A 27,423-nucleotide genomic window follows, 5' to 3' on the forward strand; every position below is an offset into this window, starting at 1 on the left:
AAAAGAAAAAAGACAAAAAAAAAAAGGAAATATATACTATTTGTTTATTTTTGCAGATGCAGAAAAGATTCAGTGCTTTAGAAACTAATTAACTGTCACAACAGTCATTATGCATTACAAATTGGCCTTTATTTTTTCAAGTTAAACCAATTGCAGTTTTTCTAGGTAAACAAATTTGGACCTTGAACTGCAAAAAGACATTAGTTTATTAAGCATTAGTTTTTATTGTGTATTAATATCCAGTATAAAGGGAGATGGGCTAATTATTCTTACTTATCCAAGAGGTTACATTTTCTGAGTAAATACTGAGTGAATGAAAAATTAAAAATACTGAAAGAACGAAAAAGAAAGGTGTTTCAGGGTATTTTAGTTTGATGGATTTTAGGTAACAGAAAAATGGGAGGGGACAGAGCCAGGACAGCTGACACAGACTGACAACAGGGATATCCCCTACCTTACGGCCTCATGCTGAGCAATAAAACTGGGGGAGTTGGCCAGGGGTGCTGCTGCTCTTAGGGGATTGGCTGGGCATCTCTAGGCAAGTGGTGAGCAACTGCATTGTGCATTGCTTGCTTTGTATATTCTTTTATCATTATCATTATTATTATTACTATCATTTCCTTTTCTGTCTTATCAAACTGTCTTGATCTCAACCCCTGAGTTTTTACCCTCTTTTTCGGATTCTCCCCTCCATCCCACTGTGGGGTGAGGAAGGGAGTGAATGGTTGTGGGGTACTTTACTGCCTGCTGGGTTAAACCACAACACAAAGCTATATTGAAATATTGTTAGGTTTCACAGCATGAATTTCGTATAAGATGGGTACAATTTGCTTCTCTTTCTCTCTCCAAGTTTTTCCAGCTTGAAACTTTTTTAAATGTAGTTAGGCTTGTGCGTGCAATATATTTATTTATTATTTTGCTAATGTTAGCTTTTGTTCAGTATAGACAGCCTGGTCTTTGATTGAGTACTTTAAAATCATCCAGTGTTATTCTCAACCTAACCCGCAGCTATATGCTCCCCTGGGAAATTAAGATGGATTAGAGGTTTTGTGCATCTATGTTCCTTTGTTTTTCACAATGTAATGATGTGTATAAATACAAAAATCCATTGCAGTTGGGAATGGTCTTCTTACAACATAATTATGATCTTTAGCTCATCAGCAATTTAAGATCTATTTTCACTAGAATAAGAATTGCTATTGTGTGTTTTAGAGAAACCACGCTGATTATCAAGGTATGGTAAGGAACCTGTAAAATAATTAAGATGCTTCTTTTGCTATATTGAGATTTTTCATGCTGTTTATGTATGAAACCAGTGTTTGTCAAAATGTGTATTTTCTGTTACTGCATTGGCTGTATGCTAAGCTCATGGTGCTTATCCTCTGTTTAAATCTCCTGAGGAAGAAGAGGCCAAAAGAAATAAGTAAATCTCAGTGTTGTTTTCTGAAGTCTTGCTTTAAAACCTGCGTTCTTCCTTTCACAGTGAAAACCCACATGCAACAAGGATTAATTTCTGTTGCTGCTCGTACTGTGATAACACATCTGGTGAACCACTTAGGCCACTATCCTATGAGTGGAGGTCCTGCTATGCTAACTAGCCAAGTGTGTGAAAACAATGACAATCCATACAGTGAAAGTCCTGAACTTTCTCCCGAACTTTTTGAGAACCCAAACCTTCAGTTCTTTGTGTTAAACAACACTTCCTTGGTGTCTTGCATACAAATCCAAGCAGAAGACGACATGCCTGGCGGAGGACTATCTGCTGGACTTGCATCTGCAAATTCAAATGTCAGAATTATAGTGCGTGACTTGTCTGGCAAATACTCGTGGGATTCGGCCATTTTGTATGGACCATCATCTTTATGTGCATCATCACAACAGACGTCTTTTGCACTTTCACTGTCTCAACAAGACAAAACAGAAGATGCTCTTTCATCTTTTGAACACGTGGAGGATATATCTTCAAGGGATGGAATTGCACTCCAAGTAAAAAGGAAATTTAGAGACACTGTACCGACATGGGATACAATTAGGGATGAAGAAGATGCCCTTGATGAGCTCTTGCAGTATTTAGGTGTTACAAGCCCTGAGTGCTTACAGAGAACTGGTGTCTCACTCAACATTCCTGCTCCTCAGCCAGTCTGCATCTCAGAGAAGCAGGAGAATGATGTCATCAATGCAATTCTGAAACAGCACACAGAAGAGAAAGAGTTTGTTGAAAAACATTTCAATGATTTAAATATGAGGGCTATGGAGCAGGACGAGCCAACCTCACAAAAGCCCCAGTCAGCATTTTACTACTGCAGGCTACTTCTCAGTATATTGGGAATGAATTCTTGGGATAAAAGGTAAAATGAAAAGACAGGACTTGGTATTTAAGAACTTTTTTTTTTTTTTAAAGGTATTGTGGTACTCTTACTATGTAATAATGGTTGTTCATAGAATGGGTCAAGCCAAAAATACTCCTGGGCAGCCAACAAAAGCAGAGAGGGGTTGTGCAACTAAGGAGAAAATGGCAGTTTTCTTCTGCATTTCAGCCTGTCATTTATAGAGACAGAAGAGAGAAGGCTGTTGCCTTTATTGCTATTTATGTTCATAGTGTTGGAAGGAGAATTGAAGGAGTGATATTTTTTCTAATAATCCTTTCACCAGCTGTACCAAGGGGTACTAGCATAGGTAGACAAGACATCTTTTTGCTTCCGTTGCTTCCCTTGTACATTTGTGCAAAAATCATTACATTTCTATGCCAGAATGAGTCTCTGAAAGTGTCATATTCTCAGCTATTGTGTTGCTGGACTGTTTCCTGCTGCTTTGCCTGCTAAGAGCATGCTTACATGCAGCCTCAAAGCATTGCCTCCTTGTTAGCTAACTAAAAAGACGTGTCCCCTACTATTTATTTTGACATTGGCAATGTTTGCGTATTGTTTAGAACAACAGGAGACAAGCCATGTTCAGTTATGAAAGTAAATATCTCTGTTTACATTATTGTTATTACTTGTGTTTAGGTGTATTTAGATGTATGTACACGTTCATGTGGATGTGTACAAATATTAGCATTCTAGAATTTAAGGGTCATTCTGAAAATTTATTTTGCCATATCTGTCAAATTTTATATTAGAGATCATGAAAAATGTTCTTACTATGAAGGAAAATGGGTATTTTTAGAAGAATAGCCCGTGTCACTGAGATACCACTGGAATCAAATTTTTTTTTACTTCAAAAATGTTGGTGTTTTGGGCCTTCAGTTCCTCAAGGCAGTCTGTTTTTGAATAGCTCTACTGCTCTTAAATTAATTCCACTGTGTTTTATGGGAAACATCTTAAGTGCAATTTCGTTAAAAATGAGAAGTGCCTTTCTGGCTGTAACATATTGTTTTGTGTTTTTTTCCTTTAAATAGCTACAGCTGGCTGGGCGACTACTGAGCTGTGCTCTGTTTTCTTCAGCAATTCAGAAGAGCAGCAGCTCAGTGTTTAGTGCACTAACTCCCTAGAACAGTAGATTACAGGAGCATCTTTTGTCACTAAACATGTAATATTTTGGCCTAGTAAAGTTTACAGTTTATATATGCATCAAAGACAACTCTGTCCCTTCTTCCATAGAGAGGAGTTTGCAGCTTGATCCGGTAGGTGGACAGAAGCAAGTGGAAAGAAATAAAAGTTGTTTTCAGGGTTATAATGGATATAGAAGATTTCCTGGAGTTAAAAATGGCTTGTACATATTTTTTTAAAAAGATACTTTAATCATTTTATGTAAGAAAGGACTGTTGAAAAAGCAAAAGCATTTGTTGGCTATTCTTGCTTGGACCTGGAAATGTTTTGTACAGTTCTTGTACTGTTCTGGTGTTCCAGGTGAACAGGTAATAAAAAAAATTACAAATTTCTCTATTTAGAAGGAGCTTTCATCTCTTGAAGAAAAATGAGAAGTTACTTCGAGAACTCAGAAATTTGGATTCAAGACAATGGTAAATTCTTATAATGGCTACCCTACCTTATTTGTTTTATGTTTTATACTTAATTGCATAGATGAGAGAATTGAACTGATTAAAAAAAAAATGTAAATTATTCATTTATACTGTAGTTATCGTTGTTACATTGAAGTTGCATTATTGTTACTTGTAGAGTGAAATTCTGCAGGTAGAATGTCATGAAATAGAGCAAAGTAACTTAAAATTATGAAAATCTGTATATGTAACATGGGATTATTTTAATTTTAAAATAACTTTAAAAAATATTTAAAACATAGATAAGTAAGTCTCCATCTTTTTAGCTTCAGTTACTTGTTTAGCTGTTTTCCAATGCTCTTAGTATTTGAAGATGTGGAATTATAAGTGGAGATGTAGCACTGAATTAACAAGTTTGAATTATTTCTGTATATGTTTAAATAACATCCAGTGGAGGCTTTAGACTATATCCAGGAAAATCCAGTCTCTCAAGCCAAATGATGGTAGTTTAGTATATAAAACAGACTTTTAGTTTGATGAGTTCTTTGCAAATGAGCACCAAACTAGCCTCTGAGGGCTTTCTCAATACACTGATGAGGGCATTCAGGGATGGATATTAGAAGGAAATGTTATCTTTCTGCCCTTGTGGCACTGCAATTAATTTCAGCAGTTAGGCAAGATGGGAACTCACTTAACATGGACTGTGAAAATTTTACAGGTAGAAGGGTTGTGGGAATTGCTTTGCTTCAGGGACAGTACTGAATGCATTCAAAGCATACCCTGGGAAAGTGGTAGTTACTGCTTGGACTGATTTTGGATAATCTATCACAGTTGAGTAATCAATGAGCAAAGTGTGTGAAACTACCTTCATTTGCTCCAATGTCTAACTGCAAGCTGTGAACAAGAGACGTTGTAGTACTTAAAAATAATTCATCTGCTTAAGATGCATTTGCAACAGCATTCACAAAGCCTTGTTGTTAATGGGCAGTGCGATGTAAATGCCTGCATTACAGGTTTTGTTCATCTCAAAACCCCAGCTATTCTGTTAGCAATTGGTAGTGCCAGCACCATCACATCTTAAAAGTGATGAAGGGGGGAAATGCTGTACACGTATTGCCAAACTTTAGGCTTTAGAGATCAGACTAGAAATGACAGAATGGGTATATGGAAATAGAGAAGATGTTCAAAGAAGTTGTACGTTGCTTCTGCTGTCTTTTTCGAAGTTATACAAGTCATGTTCTGTGTGTACTGTTTGCATATTTTGGTTTCGTATTAGCAAAGGCACTATCATGCAGTGACTGACCATCCTGTGTTTTGCAGCCGAGAGACCCACAAGATTGCAGTGTTTTATGTTGCTGAGGGACAAGAAGATAAACACTCCATTCTTACTAATACTGGGGGAAGTCAAGCCTATGAGGATTTTGTAGCTGGTCTTGGCTGGGAGGTATTTATTCAAAAGTTTTATCTTAAGTTTGTTTATAGAGAAAATTATAGATCTTACAATTTGTTGTTTCTTTAACATTACTTACAAGTACTAAAATAGACTGTTTTGCTAGCAGCGTAAAGAAAATGATTCTGGTTTTAATTTTATTACAATACTAGCTATATATTTCTAAGCTCTTTCAATTTAGGAAAGTTAAAGCAGGCAGAGATTATTCAGTAATATGCAGTCCTGTACTTGTCTTTCATGAACTGATTAGCAGGCATCTTGATTGCCCTGTGGGTCTGTGATGCCTCTCATGCAGGGTTTCTTCAGAGCTCAGGTGAGAGCTGATGTATCACAGAATTTTTATAAAGTCAAAAAGCATGTGTGATTCACTACTGCCAATAGGTCAGGGAGTAATGAAATAGATACTCATATACACATCCCTTACCTTTTTCCAACGTCATCTTCCCAGCAACATCTGTGGTGATCATGGAATATAGAATGCCACTGCACCGCAGTTGATTTCCAGTCTAGTCAGTGAGTCTGAACACTGCTAGATAAACATAATTGTACTGACAGTTATGAAAAGTGACCTTCAATTTTTAAAATTCCATTGAAAAAAAAATTTAAAGTGTGTAAAGAATGTATTTATCACTTGATTTTTTTCCCTAATGTCTCCTGGACTTTACTTGTAGGTGAATCTCACAAACCATTGTGGCTTTATGGGAGGACTGCAAAAAAACAAAAGCACTGGATTGACCACTCCATATTTTGCTACCTCGACAGTAGAAGTAATGTTTCATGTGTCAACAAGAATGCCTTCTGATTCAGATGACTCTCTAACAAAAAAGGTAGGTTTTTATGATTAACAGGTTTTCTTTGAGGAAATAACCCCATAAGAGTCATTCTAAAAAGAAAATCCAGTAACTTTCTCTAAAAAAAATCATAAAACATAATACCTTTACTTGCTACTAGGTGGCGTTTTACTGAAGGAGGTTAAGCCGTATAAATTATTCTCTGTCAATCCTTAATTTTGCCATAGGGGTGTATTTTGTCATCATTGCAAACGTTGGTGGGATCACATGAATAGTGTGAAAAATTAAGGGAGGTAATTGTGTAGGAGAAAAAGCAGTACATCTGAATGATATTTTAGATTTGAGACTATGCCAATTAATAAATATATGATGAGTACTTTCTAAGGTGACTTTTTATTCACTGAAGAGTCACATGCTGTCTATTAACCTAATTTTTCCTCTTAAAAAGTTTAAAATATTAATAATTGGACAGTGTTTATATAAGGTGTTTTGTTTTAGAACGGGCACAAGTGTTCAACGGTGATAAGATCTCTTATAGCCACATTAAGAAAAGAATGGTTTTCTGTATTGGTATTTTTTCTTTAGAATTTAATAAATTCCACATTAGTGATAATAAGTTACGGCCTCCAACATGTGTCCTATTATAAATGAACAATTGGCTGTCATTAGACTGTCCCCTGTTCTAGGTACATACATCTTCAGATGTGCTAATCCATTCAGTAGACACGTTAATGAGCACTGGTTGAAGTGTAATATTGGAGGAACTGAAGCTGGTTGACCTCAGCATGGAGTTTAATACTTGTAATTAAATTAGACAGTAGACAGTTAGTAAAGAGAGAAATAGCCATGCCTCTGGCAAACTTCAATTATTAATGACTTTTTTGTTCTTTGTGTTCAACTTGAAGAAAAAATATTATTGTTGTTATTGTTATTATTATAGACTGACTATGAATTCTAACATCTTGCTGTCGCATCTCAGATTATTATTTTTTTAATTAAAAATATTTTTTCTTGTATGCCTATGGTGCTGGGCCCTTCCTGTTCTTTATTCTATGAAGTATAGCCAGAGTAATACTCAGGTTATTAAATGATTTATAAAATTGGTTTATTAGAAAATATAATTAATTTTTGAACAAGATTGTTGCTATTGTTCTAGTGTAGAATATGATATATATACATTGCTACAATATATACTGCTAAGTTGACTGGCTTCTGAATTTTTTAAACAGAAAATTGATTTTATAATTATGCTTTTTATAATTTATAAGCTTGTAATTAAGCTTACAGTCCTTGCATTTAATGTTTGAATTAGAGCATTAAAAAGTGTTGACAGGGGGAAAGATAGGTCATAATGAAAATTAATTATTTTTTCTTAAATAATTTGCATATGCTGTAGGCTTCAGCAGAACACGCAGGAAAGATCTCATGTCTGTTTCCAGGAGCACTCAGAATCTAAATAGAGCTGTTCTGCCAGAAAAGGTTCAGTGCTGCTCCATGCCTCCTGTGATTTCACTTGTGAAAGTGGTGTCAGCTGGACTTTTTTAACAACTCCAATTTGCCCCAGGCCTGTTTCTCTCCTCTTTCACCCACAATCTCACTTTTCAGTAATTAAGAATATTTGAGGTCTGTATGGATATGTCATGAGGGTACATATCAAAAGATTGGGATTGTATTTGTAGCCCACTGCTGATGGGTCATTTAACTTTAATCAAGCTACTTTATTCTGCATTGCTTTCTTGCCCGTTCTTCCTCTGCATGTGTTTTTTGTTCATTTATAGCCCAATTTCCTAATGAAAAAAGGCTTGTGAGTCTGCCTTTATGTCCTCCCCTAATTTATTTTTTTTAACCATTTCAATCAAATTTAGTAGAGACATATTGGAAATTTCTTGTACGTTCAATGAAGATGGGCTAAATAAAGGAGTAGGAGAGACTCCTTCCTACTCATCGGGTAAAGACTGTATGGGAAAACATTAGACATCAAGGATCCAGCACAAGAGAGAGATACTATGAGTGTCATCCCAAATTAGAGAAAATGATCATGTTTGCACCTTGGGTAAAAAAACAGCAAGTCAGGGCCATAGGAAAACAGGTTTAATTCTTTTACTGTTCGTAGAACTGCTTGTGCTGCTTAGTCTGTGAACAGATCAGAAAAAGACCTGTTTTTATGAGATGCACCATTTTATGAGGTGCTATCCAGCAGAAGCTCACACCCAGTAGTATGGACCTCAAAGTCATCTGAGTGCCATGTGTGTGCTAACACGTGTAATTGTTCTGAGTGCATGTACTGTTCATGACCTTCAGAGAAACTTGAGTTTTGAGTTTCTCTGTTTTTTCGTGTGCTTTCTTTCATTCAAAGAGAAAAACAAGCAAACTTGCAGTTGTTGGCTTAGTAATGCTGCTGTTTTTTATATTGTAGAAGTGCCTAGAGGTGCATGATAGGTTCATCTTATAAATGGAAATTAAATTAAATTAAAGCAAAACTTCTTCCTGCCGGTCCAGCCACTGCAAAATCAAGATTCTGCTGTTTCAGAGGCCAACCCAATTTTAAACTTATTTTCCATCAGTCTTAAAGAGCAGTAAATAAAACTTCTAAGTGTCTTGGATGCCTCTGAAGCATTTGTTACTGAAGACATGAACAAGAGCAAGAAAGGACATGATTACAGGAAGAACAAATAAAAAACTTCTGGATGTATAGAGGAACTTAACACTGAAAGTTAAGCATAACCAAAGAATGTATTTAATTTGTAAATACTATATTAAAGATTTAAGGTCGATAATATAACCCAGTTTCTTTTTCTCTAGAATTAAAAGTTAGAGTAAAAAGCATTAACAGTAGCCTGACAAGAATAACTTGCAAAGAAAATGTCAGAATTAAATGAAACTGTGAAAACTCAGTTCACAGAGTGAAAAAGCTCCTATCTGTCTCTACAGCTTATCACCAGTCTATCTGCTCCTTCCTTACACAGATAACTGAGTGGAGGTGTTGTACATGAGCTTATACACAAGACATGTAAATAAATAATAGTAATGTTATTAACAATTGGAGTACTAACTCATCTTGGACCTTGGGTGTATTACATCATTCTAGGTTATCTGTGAGGTTGTCCTAACCACCTAAAAGAATGATAACTCTCAGTATTAACAGCTAGCTTTTTCATTCTGGTATTAACATGTATTGGGAAATTGAAGATTTATAAATGTAAATTATTAGTACAATACTTCTTGAGTTATCAATAAGTGCACATATTGCTAAAAAAAAAAAAAAAAAAAAAAAAAAAAGTCATCAACACACCATAGGTACTGAATTAAAGTTTTGTGAAAAATTCAACCAGAGGGTACATATGCTGTAGACAGCAGTGCTGCCTACATTTAATGGGCAAAACTATCTGCAGTGAGCTAATACCTCAGATGTTTCTGCTACTTTTATTCTCTTTATCATGAACACTTTCATTTTTGAAGAAGAAACAAAGTTTGGGCTAGCTGTTATAAGAAAAAATAATAGCCTTTTTTCTCCCTCCTTTAGGTAAGCGAGTATTAGAAATTACAGTAATTTTGGCAAGAGTTCAAGGGTTAATGCAACAGATAAATAAAAGGAATTTTCTGTAAATTGAGCCCTGCATTATTTCACTTGTCTTGCCTTTCCAAACCTAACTCATTTAATTTTAAAAAGTAAATACTTAAATTCTTCCTGACAGTGTGCTTTGCTTTTACTATCGTTTATTACTTCAATTATGCTTGGTATCACTTAGAACAATCTGCCATTTGGAAATTTCAGTATAGCCTGCAGCTTAGTATTAAGTCTGGCTGCTATTGTAACATGTACAGCATATGACACTAATGTATCAAAATTAGATTTGATCATCCCTCCTGGTTATATTTATTTCACGTTTCTTTTGTATTCAGTTAACATAAATGTATTAGGAGAGCTGACACATGATGATGGCTATAGAGTAAGAATATTTTAAAGTATTTTGAGTTAAATTTGAAATTTCAGGTAACCTCACAGTCGGTCATTTTTATATATTTATTTTAATGGAGTAGAGTTTCAAAGCAAGCCTAAAAAAATCTGTTCATCTCTGACATCTCCTCAGGCCGTCTTCCCGTCAGCTCAGATTTAAAATTGGTAAAACAGGGCTCTTAATCTCTTTCTCATTGCCACCTTTCTGGATCACCATGGATAACGTGACCATTGTGCCTGTCACTTGTGCCCATAACTGGAAATCATCTTTAATTTGGTCCACTTTTCTGGATTCTTACATGCAGTCTCTGCTTAAGACTCTGTTCTTTTTTCTGCAACATTTCTTGCAATACAGCCTTTCCTTCTCCATACATGAAGCTAAAATTTATCCACTATATCCTAAACTGTTGTATTGTTTGTTGAACCTTCCTTTCTCTGGGCTTGACTCTTCGATCCTTTAAGAACACTTGTCTTTTTACAGACTTTTTATATTTTTCCATCTCTATTCTGTGTATTACCTTATATTTTGATAACAAACTCTTGAGAACAGCTAGACCTGCATTTATACAATATTTAGTATTTTATATATATTTTATATAAAGGTGTTTCAGCTATAGTGTATTACCAGTTACTTGAAGCATAACATTACTTCAGTGATTTTTATTATTTATATTATTGCTGTGCCTTAAGTCTCTAGTAAATACTTGCACTCTATTTTGCTTACTGTAATTTATACACGTACAAAGGTGTAAATTTAGGGAGACAAGGTCAGGAGATGAGTTTGAAGATAATAATGCTTTACAGAATTAGTGGTGAGCTTTGAATAACCAGTGGCATAGATTTCACTCTTGGTACCTGTATATGCTGTACACAGTACATCTGATTCTGTCAGGTAACACCGGGACCACAACTCCTTGGGAAACCATGTTGCTGTGTGTTCTTAGGACTCAATGCACAGAGATGGTTGTAACTCAGTATCTTTGTACCACTTGTGTCCAGGACACTGAGTTCTGGGATGCTTCCAATTCAGTGCAAAGACATAAAGAATCCAGATTAAAGTTGAAAGAGGTCAGACTCTCACTCTTCTGTGGTGTAATAATTACAGTGAATGATGGATTCTCCTAATGTTTGCTGTGCTTGCAGGAGAGCTTTGTAGTGGAACACTGCTCAATTTCAGAGTCCTTCAAAAGGGAACTGAAAAATGAAGAAGAAAAACTGAAATTCTTCTTTCTAAAAAGTTGATTCAAAAATCTAGCAGGCCTTGGAAAGCTTTTTGAAACAATTCCAGATATTGGATCTCTTCCATGAATCAAGTGTTTTGATCAGTCGAGTTACCAGCATTCAAACTTCCTTATAAGCGTTGCTTGCTGACCACGGTGAGGACATGAAAGAAGCAACAAGGAGCACTATGTTAGGATCAGAGCTTGTTCTGATCTACTCTAGAAAAACAAACAGAATGACTTCTCCAACATTTATTTCTTCTTCAAACATAAAGATAAAATCAGCAACTTGTACCAGATCTTGTATACTTGTCTATTCTCTTGTCAACCTTTTGTCTCCTATGATGGAAACAAGCCATTGATCATAGTTTCAATTTTGGGTACAATGCATCTTGTTACAAACCACCATATACAGTTTATACCATCAGCCACCTGCTTGCACCATCTGACTTTGACTCTCAGTACATTGCCAAATGTCACGGAGATGCCATTCAACACTTTACTCAAACTGAGTCTTTGCCAAATCACTCTTGGTACTAACTATGAGGTGAAGCACACCTGACAGGACTTGGAACTCAGTGGAATAATCCAATTCATTTTCCTTTTCTTCAAAAGAAGTTTGTGAGTTTAGCCTGGACTGTATCCTCACACCTCCATGGGCTATAAAGCAGATTTTGAAATGGAGAAAAAAAATCACTGATGGGGCTTCAGTATACTTGGCATCCAATAATACATGCCCCTTGTCAGTAGTTCCTGTAAAATAACTGTACAATGCACTTTTATCACACTCCAAAATCTGTGCCAATCTGAGTTGAAAGTATACACCAGTAGTGATGCTCCATCTTAGAATCACGAAGGTTGGAAAAGACCTCCAAGATCATCTGATCTAACCATCACCCTACTACCAATGTCACCCACTAAACCAGGTCCCTAAGCTGCTGGTTAGCTGCAGATATCAGTAAGAGGTACACAGGGGCAACCTTTGATAAATGAAACTCAGAGATGCCAAGAAGGTGTACTATGTAAATTCTCTATACGTTTTGGATTTTAAGGCCATTTATTTGGCATGTAGACTGTCTCTGTCCCTTGTTTCAAATCTAATGGTGTGAGTTATGTTGTCTTTGAGTCCAAAGATGGTAAGTAAAGGAGAGCTAATTCTAGTAAATAGTTCAATATTGCTGTACTAGGAGCGGTACAGTGCAGTGATGGGTGTTCTGCTTTTTGGCGGCCAGTTCAATAGAGGTGCACCAGACAACCATGTCTCAATATAGGATCCTATATTGTACAATCTTTTCACATTCCACAAGATTTCATTCCTGAGCCTCTTACTTTCCCCTTTGATAAGGCGGTCTAATCCTTCCTGAGCTTTTCACTTGCTTCTAAATGTGGACCCATCAGTTCCACATGCCTTTCTGTCATTGTTAGATTTCAACAAATAGTTTGGCTGTCACTTCACCTGGGAAGGTAGAAGAAGCTTAGGCCCTCATAACAGTTCCACAGTTAGTTGTCTTTTCACAACATACGTCACTGTTGACTGTCATCCAGAGTTTCTGCAGCTGCTGTTTGTGTTTCACATCAGTCATTCAGGTTGCTGCCTGGTTTTGTTCTAGTGTAGTCAAATAAAACTCAATATAGTGAATGTTGTTATAACCAGTTCTTCTCTGGGTCTGGGTTTACAGTTGGCACAAGAGCATCCCTAAGTGTTGTTCAAAATAACTCAGCCATCTACAAAAGAGGCAAGAATAGCTCACTTCAAAGGAACTGCAATCATTGTACATTAGATGTATGTACGGTCTGGTCCAAGCGACACAAATGACTTGTTGAGCATCACACAAGATGCAGGGCACTGATGCCATCTGTCCTTTGCCCAGTCCAACGCTGAAGAAAAACCTTTTCTTGCAGAAATGCTATGCAGGTTTTCAGGCTGATACAATTCAAAGTCAGCAGAGAAGAGCAGAGGCGGCTTTTTTTTTTCTTTTTTTTTCCCTTCTTTGTTTTGTTTTTGTAAAGGCTGCTGCTGACAACCAATATAAGCCTTCAGATAAGACGAAAGCAACATTCCAGGAGGTTTCATAATATAAACAAGCAGATACTTGCAATGAAATTTCTCTGATGACTGTGTATATGTTTTGCTTTTATTTAAAGTGCAGTTGTATTTTGAAAATGAATACAGAAAATTGTTGCCTTTTTATACAAAATAACTTCTTGTAAGTGCTCAGATTAGAATCTGCATGTTACCTGTTAACAGCAGTTCACAGTGCTGTCCTTTGAATAACATCAATGCAATTGTTTGACAAACTTGAGTTGGCTAAAGCTGTGCAAACAAACTGAAAACTGTGGGTGAGGAAAATTGTCAGCTCTATCTGGTGATGCACAAGGAGGAAAAAATGAGATTCCAGCTTGAATTTTCACAAATGGCCTTTAGTGGAAGGAAACTTAATCTTTAATAATCTGAATGTATTTGATCAGCATACATAAAGTCTCTCTCCATGATGTTAACAGTGTTTTTTTTTTCTTGGATGGCAATGTTTTACCTGAAAGAGCATTTGGGGGCTTTAGTGTGGATAATTCCAAAGCATTCAGTATGTTCTTCAGTCAGGTTATGTGACTACAGCTGAGGCTGCAGCACTGATTTTCAGTATCCCATTCAGCCATTCTGAGCAAGTTTTTTTTATTAATTTTTCAAGACCTGTTTTTGTTTACAGGTGGCTGGTTAGTTTTCCAAAGGTGTTACAGGTTTCTGTTTCATCTAGGGATGTGCCAAATGCAGTATCTCGTCTCCTTTAGAAGGCTTTTTGTTTGTGGTGGACAGTTTGGAATTTGGCTAGAATGATGAAGTTAAAAGACTCCTTAGATAGGTATCTTTTATGCATATGCTCATCCACATGCTTATAAAATTCATATAGAAATTAGTAGTTCACTGCCTGTGAATGAAGGCAATCTTGAAAGCATTTTAGCAAATCAGATTGAGTCATTCAGCATTCTTGAGATAATATCAACAAAATTTTAGCTTTTAGTAGTCTGTATTGACGTATCTGTTAAATAGTCATTGGCACTGATGTATAAAAATCTGTAGCAAAAACCAGTACTGCAAACTAATCCTGTGACCGAACATGTAAGAGAACTATAGTGTAATATGTTTACTTTATTCATCCTTCTTTATTTCTTTTTAGTGGGTTTGTCCTATTGAAATATGAGCATTTAGTATAGCAGTATGGCTACAAGATATATTTAAACTGACAGGCTTTTATCTCTGATTTTTCAGCTAAGACATTTAGGAAACGATGAAGTACACATTGTCTGGTCAGAGCATACTCGGGATTATAGAAGAGGAATAATTCCAACAGAATTTGGTGATGTTCTTATAGTTATCTATCCCATGAAAAACCATATGTTCAGTATCCAGATCATGAAAAAGCCTGAGGTAAGAGTGGGGAGGTTTGTGTGTATTTCCTTCATATGTTTATAATGAACTGAATTCTGTTTTGAATGGGAGCGTTTGGTGTAATAAACTGATTTAAGGTGATCTGTCTTTAACATTGACAATTGCAGTGGAGTGGTAGGAGGAAAGGGAAGAAATCAGTGAGAACAGTGCATGGTAAAACAAGCAACTTGAAACTGCAAAGATCTGATCCTATCAAGTAAATCTGCTAACACTGTAAAATGCAAACAAAGCTGGAATATTCTACATAATTATTTAAATTCTAAGATAAACTTTGAAATCTTCTTTGTCAAATTTGATATGTGACCGTGGGCATTGAATCATAGCCTGCTCCAGCTTTCTCCATCTATGACATATTCCCGTTTCTTCTTAAAGCCAGTTTTCACCTTCTCCTGGACTCCATGCAGGAATTTGGAGATTAATTCAGCAAAGCAGGGATCATTCAACTCTAAAGAATGTGAACACAGTCTTTCTAATGACTTTCATTAAATGTCTGTGCTAGCTCTGTTCTTAAAATAGTGGTTTAGGGTAGTGAACACTCACTGAGTAAAAATAGTCCTAAATGTTTGTACTACATAATTTCTGTTTCTGATGTCACTTGCCATGAATTTCTGTATTTCAAATTTTAAAATTCTTTCCAGAAGTACTAAAATTAATAAAAGAGATATAACAAATAGAGGTTCGCCTATCTCTCTCTGATGATAGGAATGAAATGATGCCCAGTACATGGTCCTGTTACTGCTGGATTACTTACATATTAATTAATAAGTATATTATTTTCCGTACTATGTAGGTACAATGAGTTGTATTATGGAAGGGCTTGCAGGTTAAAGAGGAAAAAGGAAGCTGCTCTTGCTTACTACTACCTACAATATTGTCATCTAGTCTTTAAACCTCATAAACATCATGGGCATGACTGTTCTTAGGATTTTGGCAGCAAGTGTTGAAAATAATCTTTGATGAGACATAGTATTAAAATGGTTGCTTAATTTTCTTCAAATACTATGTTATCTATTACCAAAGATATCAAGCTGTTATATGGCTGTATATTTCCCCAAGAGAAAAGGTCTGTCATAGAGCACAATAACTGGTCTGATTGTCTAGCAATGAGGAGAAAAAAATTATATGTTTGAGTGCTCTATTGTTAATGTTGATTGCTAATTGTTATAGCTTAGATCTTGCTTTATGCTGGATTTCTTAATTTTTTATTCAGGTTCCATTTTTTGGTCCACTCTTTGATGGTGCTATTGTGAATGGAAAAATTCTTCCTATTATGGTTCGCGCAACAGCTATAAATGCAAGCCGTGCATTGAAATCATTAATCCCATTATACCAAAACTTGTATCCTTTCACTCATGTGGTTCCCAAGGCGTATACATTCCCTTGCAGCTCTACAAATATGATTGTCGTGTTTTCTGTCATATTTTATTTTTGTCAGATTAATTTAGTGAAAATAGTTTCAATGTATTATGGTGTCATTGCCTTTAGGAAACTTAAACCCATAGGACACCATTCAGATAAAGACCATTTTTAATTAAGCAAAGAATAGATTCAGCACTAAGAAGTTGTTCTTCTAGTATTTTATAACATGGAATAAATTCTTACCACATTGTCTTAAGTAATTATTTTAATGACCATTTTGTGGGTAGACTTTCTAAAACATCCATGTCATGGAGTTACTAATCTTTCTTTTCTTAAATATAAAGTATTTTTCCAGTATTAGTATGTCTTAGTTTTATTTTCCAGAAGACAACCTAGCATCCTAGAAGGATGCCAATGCTGTTTTCCTTCAAATTAGTTACTTTTTTTTGTCCTATAAATGTTGTTGTTCAGCTCAGAATGCATTTTTTTTTTTGTCAAAAAGAAGTTAGTGCCTTTGTAAACATGTCAGAAAACTATCTAATTTTTTTGTTGGAACTGAATTGTGGTATTTTGAAAGGGCTGCTCTCGAGAGAATACGAACCAGAAATTAAGAAACATAAGGTAAGTCAATCGCTTAGGTGTCTCCTTCTTAAGATCAAGTTCTATTCTGTTATGTACATGTTATTTAAATCAACAAGAACATACTGTTTCTTGGTTTCATAAATTCGAAGGTAAGTTTAAATTTTGATCCAAAAGAAATTCTGTACTTAATTTCCACCCAAGCTGTAGGTATTTGTATTTGTTGTGTGATAGATTGCTACTAGAATACTCCATTCTTTTAAGGCTGACTGTTAATACTCATGTTTGTTCTCACTTTAAATATGATGAAGTGGATTTACAGATGAGTGATGGATGGTATTTGATGTGGTCACATTAAATGACGTTGGTGCCATTTCTGTACATGACGTTGATTCATTGTATTTTTATGTTCAGAAAGGTCCGATCTTTTTGTCATTACTCAAGTGGCTTAATCAAAGTATTTAAAATGTATTATCATCATTATACCATGAAAAGTGATGGCTTATTGCATTATATTGATGTATAGTGATGAGCAATTGGAAAACAATTTACTTTGAAATAGCAAACTTTTAGTAGGAAAAAAAACACAAACTTGTGATTTGCTTCTTTATAGAATATGGAAGTTGTAATAAGTTCCTCAGTTAGAGCTTGCCAGTTCAGTCTCTTGGAATTGGGCAGGTCCTAAGAGCTGTTTATTGTATATTCACTTAAAGTTCAGTTCTCTAAACTGTACTTTCTCTATGCATCAATTCCCTCCACGTCATTGATGAAATAATGTTGCTTACATTAAAATGTTGATATGTCTCCATCATAATAACTACAAAAAGCATTACGTATATTTAATATCTGATAGTATTGGTTGGTAGGTTTTATGTCATCACTTGGTAAGCTTATGAAACATCAGTTGATTGAGCATTGATTTTAAAGGCTCTATTAAGTAGCCAGTGGAATTCTTTTTCCACCTGACTTAGAGTATCTTATGCTCATTGCTTTGTATAGTACTTCAGAAACTAAAATGGGGGCATGAGGACTTCTTTAAAAGCTGTTTGCTTGGAGAGAGAGTAGTAAAAACATCTAATTTCCCTGGCCTGAGTTAGGCTATGGTGGGGTCAATTGCGTCAGTAGGGAAAAGAAAAATAAAATAAAATACATTCCAAAGCTTGGCCAAGTTCTCTGTGTTTAAAAAAAAAACAACAAAAACTCTCAATTAAAAAGTCATGTCCTTGCTCTTGGTGTTCAACCCATCATCAGATTTGAGGTTGAGAAAGAATGTCCCTTAGATAAGAACAGCAAAGACTGGTAGGAGTTTGTTGTAACATGGACATAGTCTAAAAATATTTGAAGAATATTTGAAAATTGAATCCAGTTAATTTTGCTGCAGTAGAAAGAAATTGAAGATGTTGAGGATTGTCTTTAGTGTCTCCCACTCTTTTCCTCTGGCATATTTTAGCTGTGACAAAAGCCTTTCTCTACTAGCTTTTAAGTTTGTTGTGGAATGAAGGAGGCAGGGACAGAAGTATTTTATGGTCTGTGGTTAAATAGCATTTCTGGAGACCTCTCTAGACTTAATGTGTATTGTGGAAGACAGGACTTTTTGAGCAAATAAGGAGAGGGCACAGAGTAATGAAAACAATACCTCTGAAGACAAGAAACAGAAAAAAAGGAACAGAAAAGCTGTTTTTCAGAAGGTGCACCAAAAGCAGCAATTCTTCAGAAAACTGAAGCTGATAATCAAGGCCTCCCACATGTCCAGGACCATAACTGAGGAAGACTTCTCAACTGATCTGCTTGAAATTAGTTTTTATTTATCTATTGAGTATATTTTAATACATTTGAGCAGTGATCATTTTTTAGGAACTTTGATGATGGTTAAGTGGAAATATAGTTTAATGTGGATCTTGAGGAAATAGGAGAAAACAGGAATACTGAAGACTTCTGTTGAATACATAAAGAACAAATTTCAAGCCATACTCTTCTGTATTTGCTCTCCTTTTACTAATGTAGTAGACCAACAAAATAGGTAATTAGAAAGCCAGTATCAGATGGCTCTGTGCCTGCAAGGCACAGCATTTCACGGTGCTGTGGAATACTTGGTGGACATTTTTTCAGTCTGCATGGGAGTTGATGATATGCAGGTCTGTGCTTTTGTATATTTGAGGAATATTTACAGTGTTGTGTTGCAGGTCTTTGTGGTTAAAATGGGTCATGGTAAACTCTTGATTAAACTAGGTGTGTGCTGATTTGAAAGCATATGGCAAAATGAAGAAAGTGGCACTGAGTTTGGCCCTCTTCTTTCCAAGGAGAGGGTTTATCCATCCTGAGTTAGTGCTTTTTCTAAATGCAGACCTGACTGAAAAAAATCAGCTGTCATTTGTAATCAGCAGGGATATTCAGTCCTCTTCATGTAACCTGATTGCAACTTTTTCCTTATTGAGCTAGCCTGTTAATCATGATGTGGCAATGAGTAGTACATGTGAATAGTATAATAATGGTTGCATGGATACAGGAAATTCTGCTCATCTCCCTTTTATAATCTGCTTCGACTTTGAGAATGTATTGTATGGTCTGAAGTATCTTTCTGAGATTGAAATACTCTGTCATTCACCTCCCTCTTTCTGATGTTATTTTGACACTCCTGATAGCAAACTTGGATAGCAAAACACTGAAGATTTGATTTTGTTAATGATTGTTAAAACTTTCATCTGCTTTGTTTGCATTCTTTGCTTGGAATACTAAAATAATGTTTCAGTATTGTAGTATTTTAAGATTAAAAATGTACCATATTTATCAGCAGACATCAGGTATCAGCAGGTATCATGCTTTTATTTGATGCTTGCCGTTTTCATTGCTGTAGCTTCTTGAAGAGAAAATAGCCATTTTAGATGGCATTACTATGTTGACTTGTGGAATTTGCTTTAGTTTCCCCTTGAAGGATTCTGGAGCTCCTCACTGTCAGTTGTCTTGCTTTCATGTAACAGTACCCCTTCACCAATAGGCGGCATATATGCATGCAGTAGCAGATGACACTCAAAATACTATTGTTGTCTCACTACCAAAGCAGCAGTACCCCCTTCTCTACCTCATATATGTGTTGCTTGTCATTCCATTTGCCTTTGTACACGTGTATCTCCTGAACACAGTTCAGCTGCATGTATGCTAGGAAAGCTAGTGAGACTCGCAGCAGAGTCTAGCAAGACTGCAGGTGTAATAATGGTACTGAATGGTGAGAACAATTGTTTTCACTATGATGTAGAATAAGCAGGCTGCTATTTAGAGGGTCATTGAATATTTTTTATTTACTGAATTGTATGGAAAGTCCTGGTAGGAATGGCTTTACTAATGGCTTCAATACCTGAGCAAGCGCTTTGTTACATTCTGAATTCAGAAACTACTGTGTCTAGGAGATCGATCAAAATGAAGTATTTTGAGCAATAGAAAGAATGGTTTCATACAGAAGTTTACTTGAACTTCCTGAATAAACGACAGGTGTTAGTCAGATGCCAAAAGGTACACAAAGATAACACTCCTTACTTGGCATAGTAGGCTTGTCCAATGATCCAAGTTGTTAAAATTATTTATAGTATGCAACAAGCCAAGAAAAAAAAAACTAAAACCTTGTGAGAGTATATTGTGAAACACTACTGTATTACTTTCTAGATATTTGCACAATTTTTGGAGCATTATCAATTATTGCAAATTCTTTGCACTTCAAATTGTCCGCGCTTCAGACACCATAATACTTTATTTCTTATCTAATATTCCCCCCCCAAAAAAAAGGATGCTACCTGATAGGTAGCTGCACACAGAGCAAGGAATCCTACTTAGCATCCTACTTAGCATCACTTGAATGAGCATGTGTAAGAAAAAAATGAATGCAATCTTACTGCACCAGTGATAAATGTGTTTAAAATGGGAAAGGCATAAGAGGTGCTTAAGGAGCATTCCTTCTCTTTCCTAAATATATATCAATTCATTTTTCAGAATACCACTTAATCAATTTTGGTATTGGTGAAAGAAATAACACACGCTGTTATAATTGCTCTCCTAATATGTTCATTCTTACAATTATTTTGAAATGCCACGTGCCAAGACTCTCAGCAAACTTCACTGTATTTCTGGCAATACAGTTTTGATATATGACATTTAATAAGCTTTTAAAATACCTGTTATTGCTTCTTCTGTCATCATAGGTGAAAAGAAATAGATAATAAATATAATGCTTGATATACTTTTTAGATATTACTCTATATGCTTTACAACAAATAATTGAAAATTTCAAGATTTCAGTGAATATTTATCCCATCCTGAGTCATACCATTTTAGCCTTACCTGTTGTGAGCTCAAGTAAGAGTCACAGATGAATTCATCATATGACCCCTGCTGTTCCTTCCATGCGGAAATAGAGTTATTTCTAAAATCTACTTTACTGTTTAGTGATGGAAATTATTTTCCAAATTCAAGCAGGAATCACAAGGTAGAGAATATGATGTTCAGTCTTTCCTAATCCTAGTTCTGCTGACAACTCTTTTAATAATTCATAATGTAGTTACTTATATGCCTGCTTACAATAGTAAAAAAAAAAAAAAAAAAAAAAAAGTGAAGATTTCCCTGGCATTTATAAGTATCAGATTGTTTTAATAGACTGTTCATCTGTTTCAATTTCAAGGAATAGTGTAACAGTTTCTCTCACTATTGTTAAGACCTAAATATAAGAGAAAGGTTCTGCCTCTATATAGATGCATACATACATGTGTGTGTGTGACTAGTTATAGATATGTAATGACAGTAATAGCTTTTTATATCACCTTTATGGATTTTTCTTCCTTGAACTAATACATCTAGTTAATGTATTTTTTCCTTTGATGTCACAAGCATATTTGGACAATAAGGGACTGTTGTAAGAAAAATTCCAGAGGAAATACCAGGAGGATTTGGTTTCTTGTAAACCATGGATAGCTAAAGTACTCAGAATGGCAAACCACTAATGAAAAAAGCAAAATGAACAGTACTTAAATAACTGCTGCATTTATGAATATTCATAATCAAGATTAGCACTTCAATATGTTATATTGAAAATTGCTGCACTTCAAAATATCTTACATAAAGGAATTGTATACATGATGGCAATGGAACGTAATGGAACCATATCAAGTAACTTCTGTATGGATAATAAAATCACACTGAAATTTGCCCCATTAAAATAAAAGGCCAAATGAAAAAGCAGTGAAGATTCCAAAGCATAAATTGTGCTATTTATGTTCGTTAAGTATAGTTTGAATCCTGTCTTAGGGACATCTCACCTAACTATATATCTAATGTTGCTCAGTAAATGAGGCAAGTATTGATTGGCATATGCTGCTTAAATCGATCACCTTGACAGCCAGAATTACAGTAATCTGTCAGTATTAATGACTGTCTTTCAAGCTTTGATACCTCTCCTTTGCTTGTCTCGTCTTGCCTCACTTCTGTTTGAAGTGCATTTTCTTGCAACCTCTGGTTTTGTCAGGGTAGGTACTTTTGTAGTGTTTTTTTGTCCCCTGAGTCCAATTTATTGGCTTGATCATGCAATTAGAGTTAAAATGCAACACCAGGGAGCAAAAGTAGGCAGTGTTCTGAGTAACAATTGGACCTCAGGGGTAGTGCAAGCCTGTTCTCAGCCATCATTTATTAGTTACCTGTTGAAAGAACAGGATTGTTTTGCAATGAATAATTCCAAAGCATCACTTTAAATGCCTTTGATTTTAGCCACTAGAGACAAATGATTGAACCAACATTTGTGATAGGTTTTTAAACTCTCACCTTAGTGTTTGTCATATAGACACTTCAAATAACTGCTTGGAGAAATACTTGCAGATGTGTGTTATACAAAGCTGCTGCTTTTCCTGCATTTTCATGTAGACATATACATCATTTGAGTTGCTTTTCTTTGTTGTTGTTTTTCTTTTGTTTTGAATAATGTGTTTTTAATACTAGGAGGAACTCGAAATGGAAAGCTTGAGAGCACTGCTTCTGTGTTATAGTGTTATATATTTTCATGTATATAGTCCATGAGGTTTTTTGGCGAAACATACACGCAATGCTTTTCTTTAACAGCAGTTCTGGATTTGTATCTCTTCAGGTAAACATATTTTTTTCAGTAATTTCCCTGCTTCTAATCCCACAGAACCTGCCTTCTCTACCCCAATAGCTCTTCTGTCTCTCGCTCTTTGTATGGTCTGTCTGCAGATCTTAGCTAGGATGTTAGGAGCACCTCTTAAAGAGGTATAGTGTAAACACTTGGATTTAAGGGTAATAATGTTGTCATTACCAGATATGATAATTTGGTTTTGAATTACAGTACAGTTTTATTTATTAGTTATTCTTCCCTAATGAAATGCATGAGACTCTCTTGAAAGTGGTAAAAAAGCAAAACATCAAATCAGGCAAAACTGTTTCACCCTAGTAATAAAATTTTCTTCTAATAATTACACTTATAAAGGCCTTAGTGTGCTGTGCATAGAATCATACAGTGGCTTGGGTTGGAAGGGACCTTAAAGTACATTTAGTTCCAACCCCCCTGCCATAGACAGGGATGCCACATGTGTTGGTGTAGATGGTTTGGGATGGGGCTCAAATCTTTTTGTATTGTTCAGAAAAAAAATAGTCGTTCTTCTACATCTACGTTCTTTCATTTATTGACTTTACCCTTCTGAAGGGGAGTCTACTGATTTCTGTATAAAATCTGGGTAGGCTTATTCAGGTGGCATTATGATTTAGAATAAAAGAATGTCAGTGGGCTACTGTGAAAAGCAGTGAAGTGCTTTATCAGCCTACTAGAACTTCTGAATTGGGATCTGTCAGCACAGATTGCTTGAGGGAGGGAAGTTCCTCTTTGTTACCGCATCTTTTGAAGGTAGGAAATTTTTGGTATGTTGTAAGTTGAACATTAGTAGAGCAATCACTCTTTCATCAAAAAAATGTTCTTTAAAGGTCTGTATATGCCTCTTCTAAACAAAAATGTGCAGAGGAAAGAAGGCTGAGAGTCCTTAAACTGGAATGAAAACTATAAACCAGTTCAATCATATGCAGAGTGATTGCTCTGTACATAACACAAAATGACAGGTTTTTTGCTAATACCTACTTAACCTTATTAATTAATTAAACATTTTGGATGACAAAAGCCCATTGTTAAAATGTTAAGACTCTTGCCCCTGCAAGGTGTTAAAATTCATACATACAGATTTCTTTGATAATTCTCAGAAGTCTGTAAATAAAGGGGAAGATTAAACAATTTTTCCTGTCATTTCTAGGATTTAGAGTAAGGTGTTTTTTGTTGTTGTTGTTGCTTTAATTATTTAAGCCCTGTTTTTATGCTGCAAAAGAGAGCGTTGTTTGGTGATTTAATTGTTTTCTGGTCATAAACTCCTAATAACAGATAAATGACTTGCAAATAACTTGGAAGTTTTGTATGCTAAACACTAAAAGCTGTATTTATAAGAAGAGTTAAGTATATAACATTGATATGTATTGATTGTGTTACATAAATTGGTGGGAAATGTGGGATATTATTTGCAACAAGCAAAACTGACAAACACTAGTGTTTGTGAGATGAGAGAGATGCTTTCAGATGATAATGACAAACTGTTTCTGCATCATTCTACATATGGTAATCAAGACTGCTTTCCAGTACCAACAGAAGAATTAAAAATGATACAAACAAAAAAAAAAAAAAAAGAGAGAGAGAGAATAGAAACAAGCCTATTGGTTGTCTTTGTTCTCCTACAAGTCTCCTACAAATCTGTATTTCAGTTATTGAACAAAGGGGTTTTATATAATACCTGTGAATATGCAAATATATCTAGCTGGAATATGTAACAATATTCAGTTAAAAATTATAGCCAAAAAAGAGAGTATGCATATAATTAATTTTGTATGTGCCACATATTTAGTAGAAAAACTAAATAACATGAAGCAAGGATTAAAAGTTAGTATTACAGTAATTGAAATTACCATATGGTGGTCTGAGAAACATGAGTCCTAATCATAGCCTGGCCAATCAAATTAATCACGAATACTTTCTGGACAAGACATTAGAAAAAAAAATAGTTTAATTGCTGATTAACTGCACCTGAATAGATCTGTGGGTCATAGATATATCTGTTTCCTTCTGAATGCTTCTCTTCCCAAACATAGAAGAATGCAGGCTATTAGAAAATCTTTTAATTTCTGCTTGCCAAACCATAGTTACCATCCATCTGTTCTTGCCAATTGTGGAAAAAGGTCAGTTTTCAGCAAAGCCATGCATTTCACAGAAGGTATGTGAAGTGAAATTTCACAGGGGACACGATGGATCCTGATTCTTAGTGATAAACCTTTGGGGCCAGCCGGGTTGGCATATGGTTCAGCATGATATGAAGGCTTGGGTTCCCTGGCTTCACTTCTTTGGCGTGGAACTGATAAAACCTGGCTCTTAAGTATTGTTTCAGTGGACACCAATCATGGGCAGCAGGAACTGCCCATTTAACTCTCTGTGGGAAGGAAGCCCAGACCCTGTTCACAATAGTACCATTGTAGTGCTGCAAACTGCTCTCAACAGCTTGACAGCACTAGGGAGGAGGGAGAAAAGGGGCTGCTTTACTAATTGCTCTTCAAAATAAAGGAAGAGGGGAGCAACTGGAAATATTTGTTTTCATCATTTGAATAAAAGATGCCTGTCTTCTAGTTCTGAAAATTATGGAAGACTTTGGTGCCATCCAAAGAGACTTATAATTAGCTTATCTTGTATCTGTACTCTAGCAACCCAGGGTAAAGATTAAAAATAATAATAATTAAAAAAATCTCTTCAAGTATAAAAGGAAAGGTAGTTTAAAGTTCATTTAAATGCAGATTGGAATTAACAACAAAATTTCTCATCTGAGAAGTTATCTTTGTTACTATGTAGTGTGGGACTGCAAATTGATTTGTCTATGTATGTATTCTTTACTGGATTATATTTAATATTAATATAATTTTATATCTGTAATTTTGCAGTTTCTGGTGAAGTCTTTATGAAGGGCATTTTCTTAACTGTTTCTCTCCTCAGTAAGTACATCTATATCATCAGAGATAGTATTTAAGATAGAAATTTAAACTTCTGCAGCATTCAAGACAATACTAGAAGCAAAGAGCCAGTTTTGCTTCCCTATTTTTACACACATCAACCTTCATTTCTTGATTTTAAACTGATACAATGCTGAGTATCAGAGTGGGGATAAGCCCCTCTCCCCAAACCTGGCATTTTTGTGAGGCAGCACTTCCCTCTGCCCTATACTGTTCTACATTATTTGTGGGCTGAAGTGATGATTGAAATGGCTGAACACCTGTCATTGGCACGTTTGGTGCAGCATCCTTAATAAACTTCAGCCCTTCGGCTGGTTGTATCTTTGCCTCTCCTGCTGCTTGCCTGCAATACCACTGCCACGTTGGAGGTTTGGGAGCTGCTCTGGCTGCCTCAGGGAACCCAGTTCCAAGGAAGTCATGAGGCAGGGGTAGCTGTAATGGTCTGCAAAATAATTAACACAACACACCTTAGAGTTTCATTGATTCCTGTCTGGGCGACATTAGTAAGACAAATCCTCCCTGGAAGGTGGAGTGGAAATACTGCCTGCGTAAGGGCTGCAGCGCTGTTCTGTTGCTGTTTTGCTTTCACCTCTCTAGCCTGTTACTAAAACATAGGCGAGTGGGATATTTGTAAATGCTGTCATTAGTCTTCTGGCAGCACCACCAGTAAATTTAATGAGTAATCTGTTACGGTCTTGAGGTATTCTTCCTTCCTTTACTGTTAGTCATTTGACCTTACTGTCTTTCACGTTAAATGTGGTTCAGGCTTCGTAAAATAAGTGCACAACAAATGGTAGAGAGCCTGAGACTTTCTTCTATATGTTTGTGTTAATCTGCTCCTGCTATATTTCAAACAGATAATTCATTGAATGCCCATTCTTCCTCTTACCGCAGAGTAGATTATATTTAAGTCAAGATTAATGGATAGATTCTGATGTTAAAACCCAGTCTCTGAGCCTGTCATTCCCTAGAGGCATATAGTGCATTAGTTTAAGCCAATATGCTGCTTATCATAGATACTATGACACTGTCTTGAATGAGTTTACTGTACTTTGTTACTGCTTACTCTGGTAATAAAATCACTATATTGTGTTCTTGATAATTACAATATTAAATAGAAACTTAATTTGATTACTGCACATTTAGATACAGATAGGTCTTAAGTAATTGCCCACTGTAAAATTTCTGATACTCATTTTTTCTCTCATGAGGTGTGTTCTGTCAGTGTCTAAGCTTACTACTTAGTTCAGTCACGTTAGCTGAAAAAGTGATGAAAGAAAGATCCACAACGAGACTTTTTGGGTATTAGGCAATATCTTTTACTTTTAGTTTTTTCACTTGAACATTGTTGTTTACTAAATGCTTCTGTAGGATGCTTTCATTTGCCTAAGGCCTTAAAATAAAATAAATTCCAGGTTATACAGAGTAGAAGAATTCAGTAAATACTGTTAATTCAGAATTTTTCCCCTTAGCTTTAAAATGGCTAGAAATCTGAACATCAGTGGTGTCATTTTTGTTGCATAAGCAAATGATGAGAATTAGAATCCATTCCATTTATTAAGTGTAATCTCATAATATTTTGCTATGGTAGTCTTAAAATTAT

At 35.5% G+C, this 27,423-nt stretch overlaps 1 protein-coding gene across 7 annotated transcripts in view; it reads left to right on the forward strand.

The window, feature by feature from the left end:
• Positions 1–27,423, forward strand: part of RALGAPA1 (Ral GTPase activating protein catalytic subunit alpha 1) — a 129,102-nt gene that overhangs the window by 81,671 nt on the left and 20,008 nt on the right. For all 7 annotated transcript variants that reach the window (XM_084287523.1, XM_084287517.1, XM_084287520.1 and 4 more), the window contains 6 exons: positions 1,484–2,348; positions 3,890–3,961; positions 5,261–5,384; positions 6,062–6,217; positions 14,625–14,783; positions 16,015–16,142. In XM_084287523.1, coding sequence (XP_084143649.1) covers positions 1,484–2,348; positions 3,890–3,961; positions 5,261–5,384; positions 6,062–6,217; positions 14,625–14,783; positions 16,015–16,142 — 1,504 coding nt within the window. The remainder of the gene's footprint in view (positions 1–1,483; positions 2,349–3,889; positions 3,962–5,260; positions 5,385–6,061; positions 6,218–14,624; positions 14,784–16,014; positions 16,143–27,423) is intronic.

This window comes from Netta rufina (assembly GCF_964035555.1).
Source record: "Netta rufina genome assembly, chromosome: 5".
Classification (NCBI taxonomy): Eukaryota; Metazoa; Chordata; class Aves; order Anseriformes; family Anatidae; genus Netta; species Netta rufina.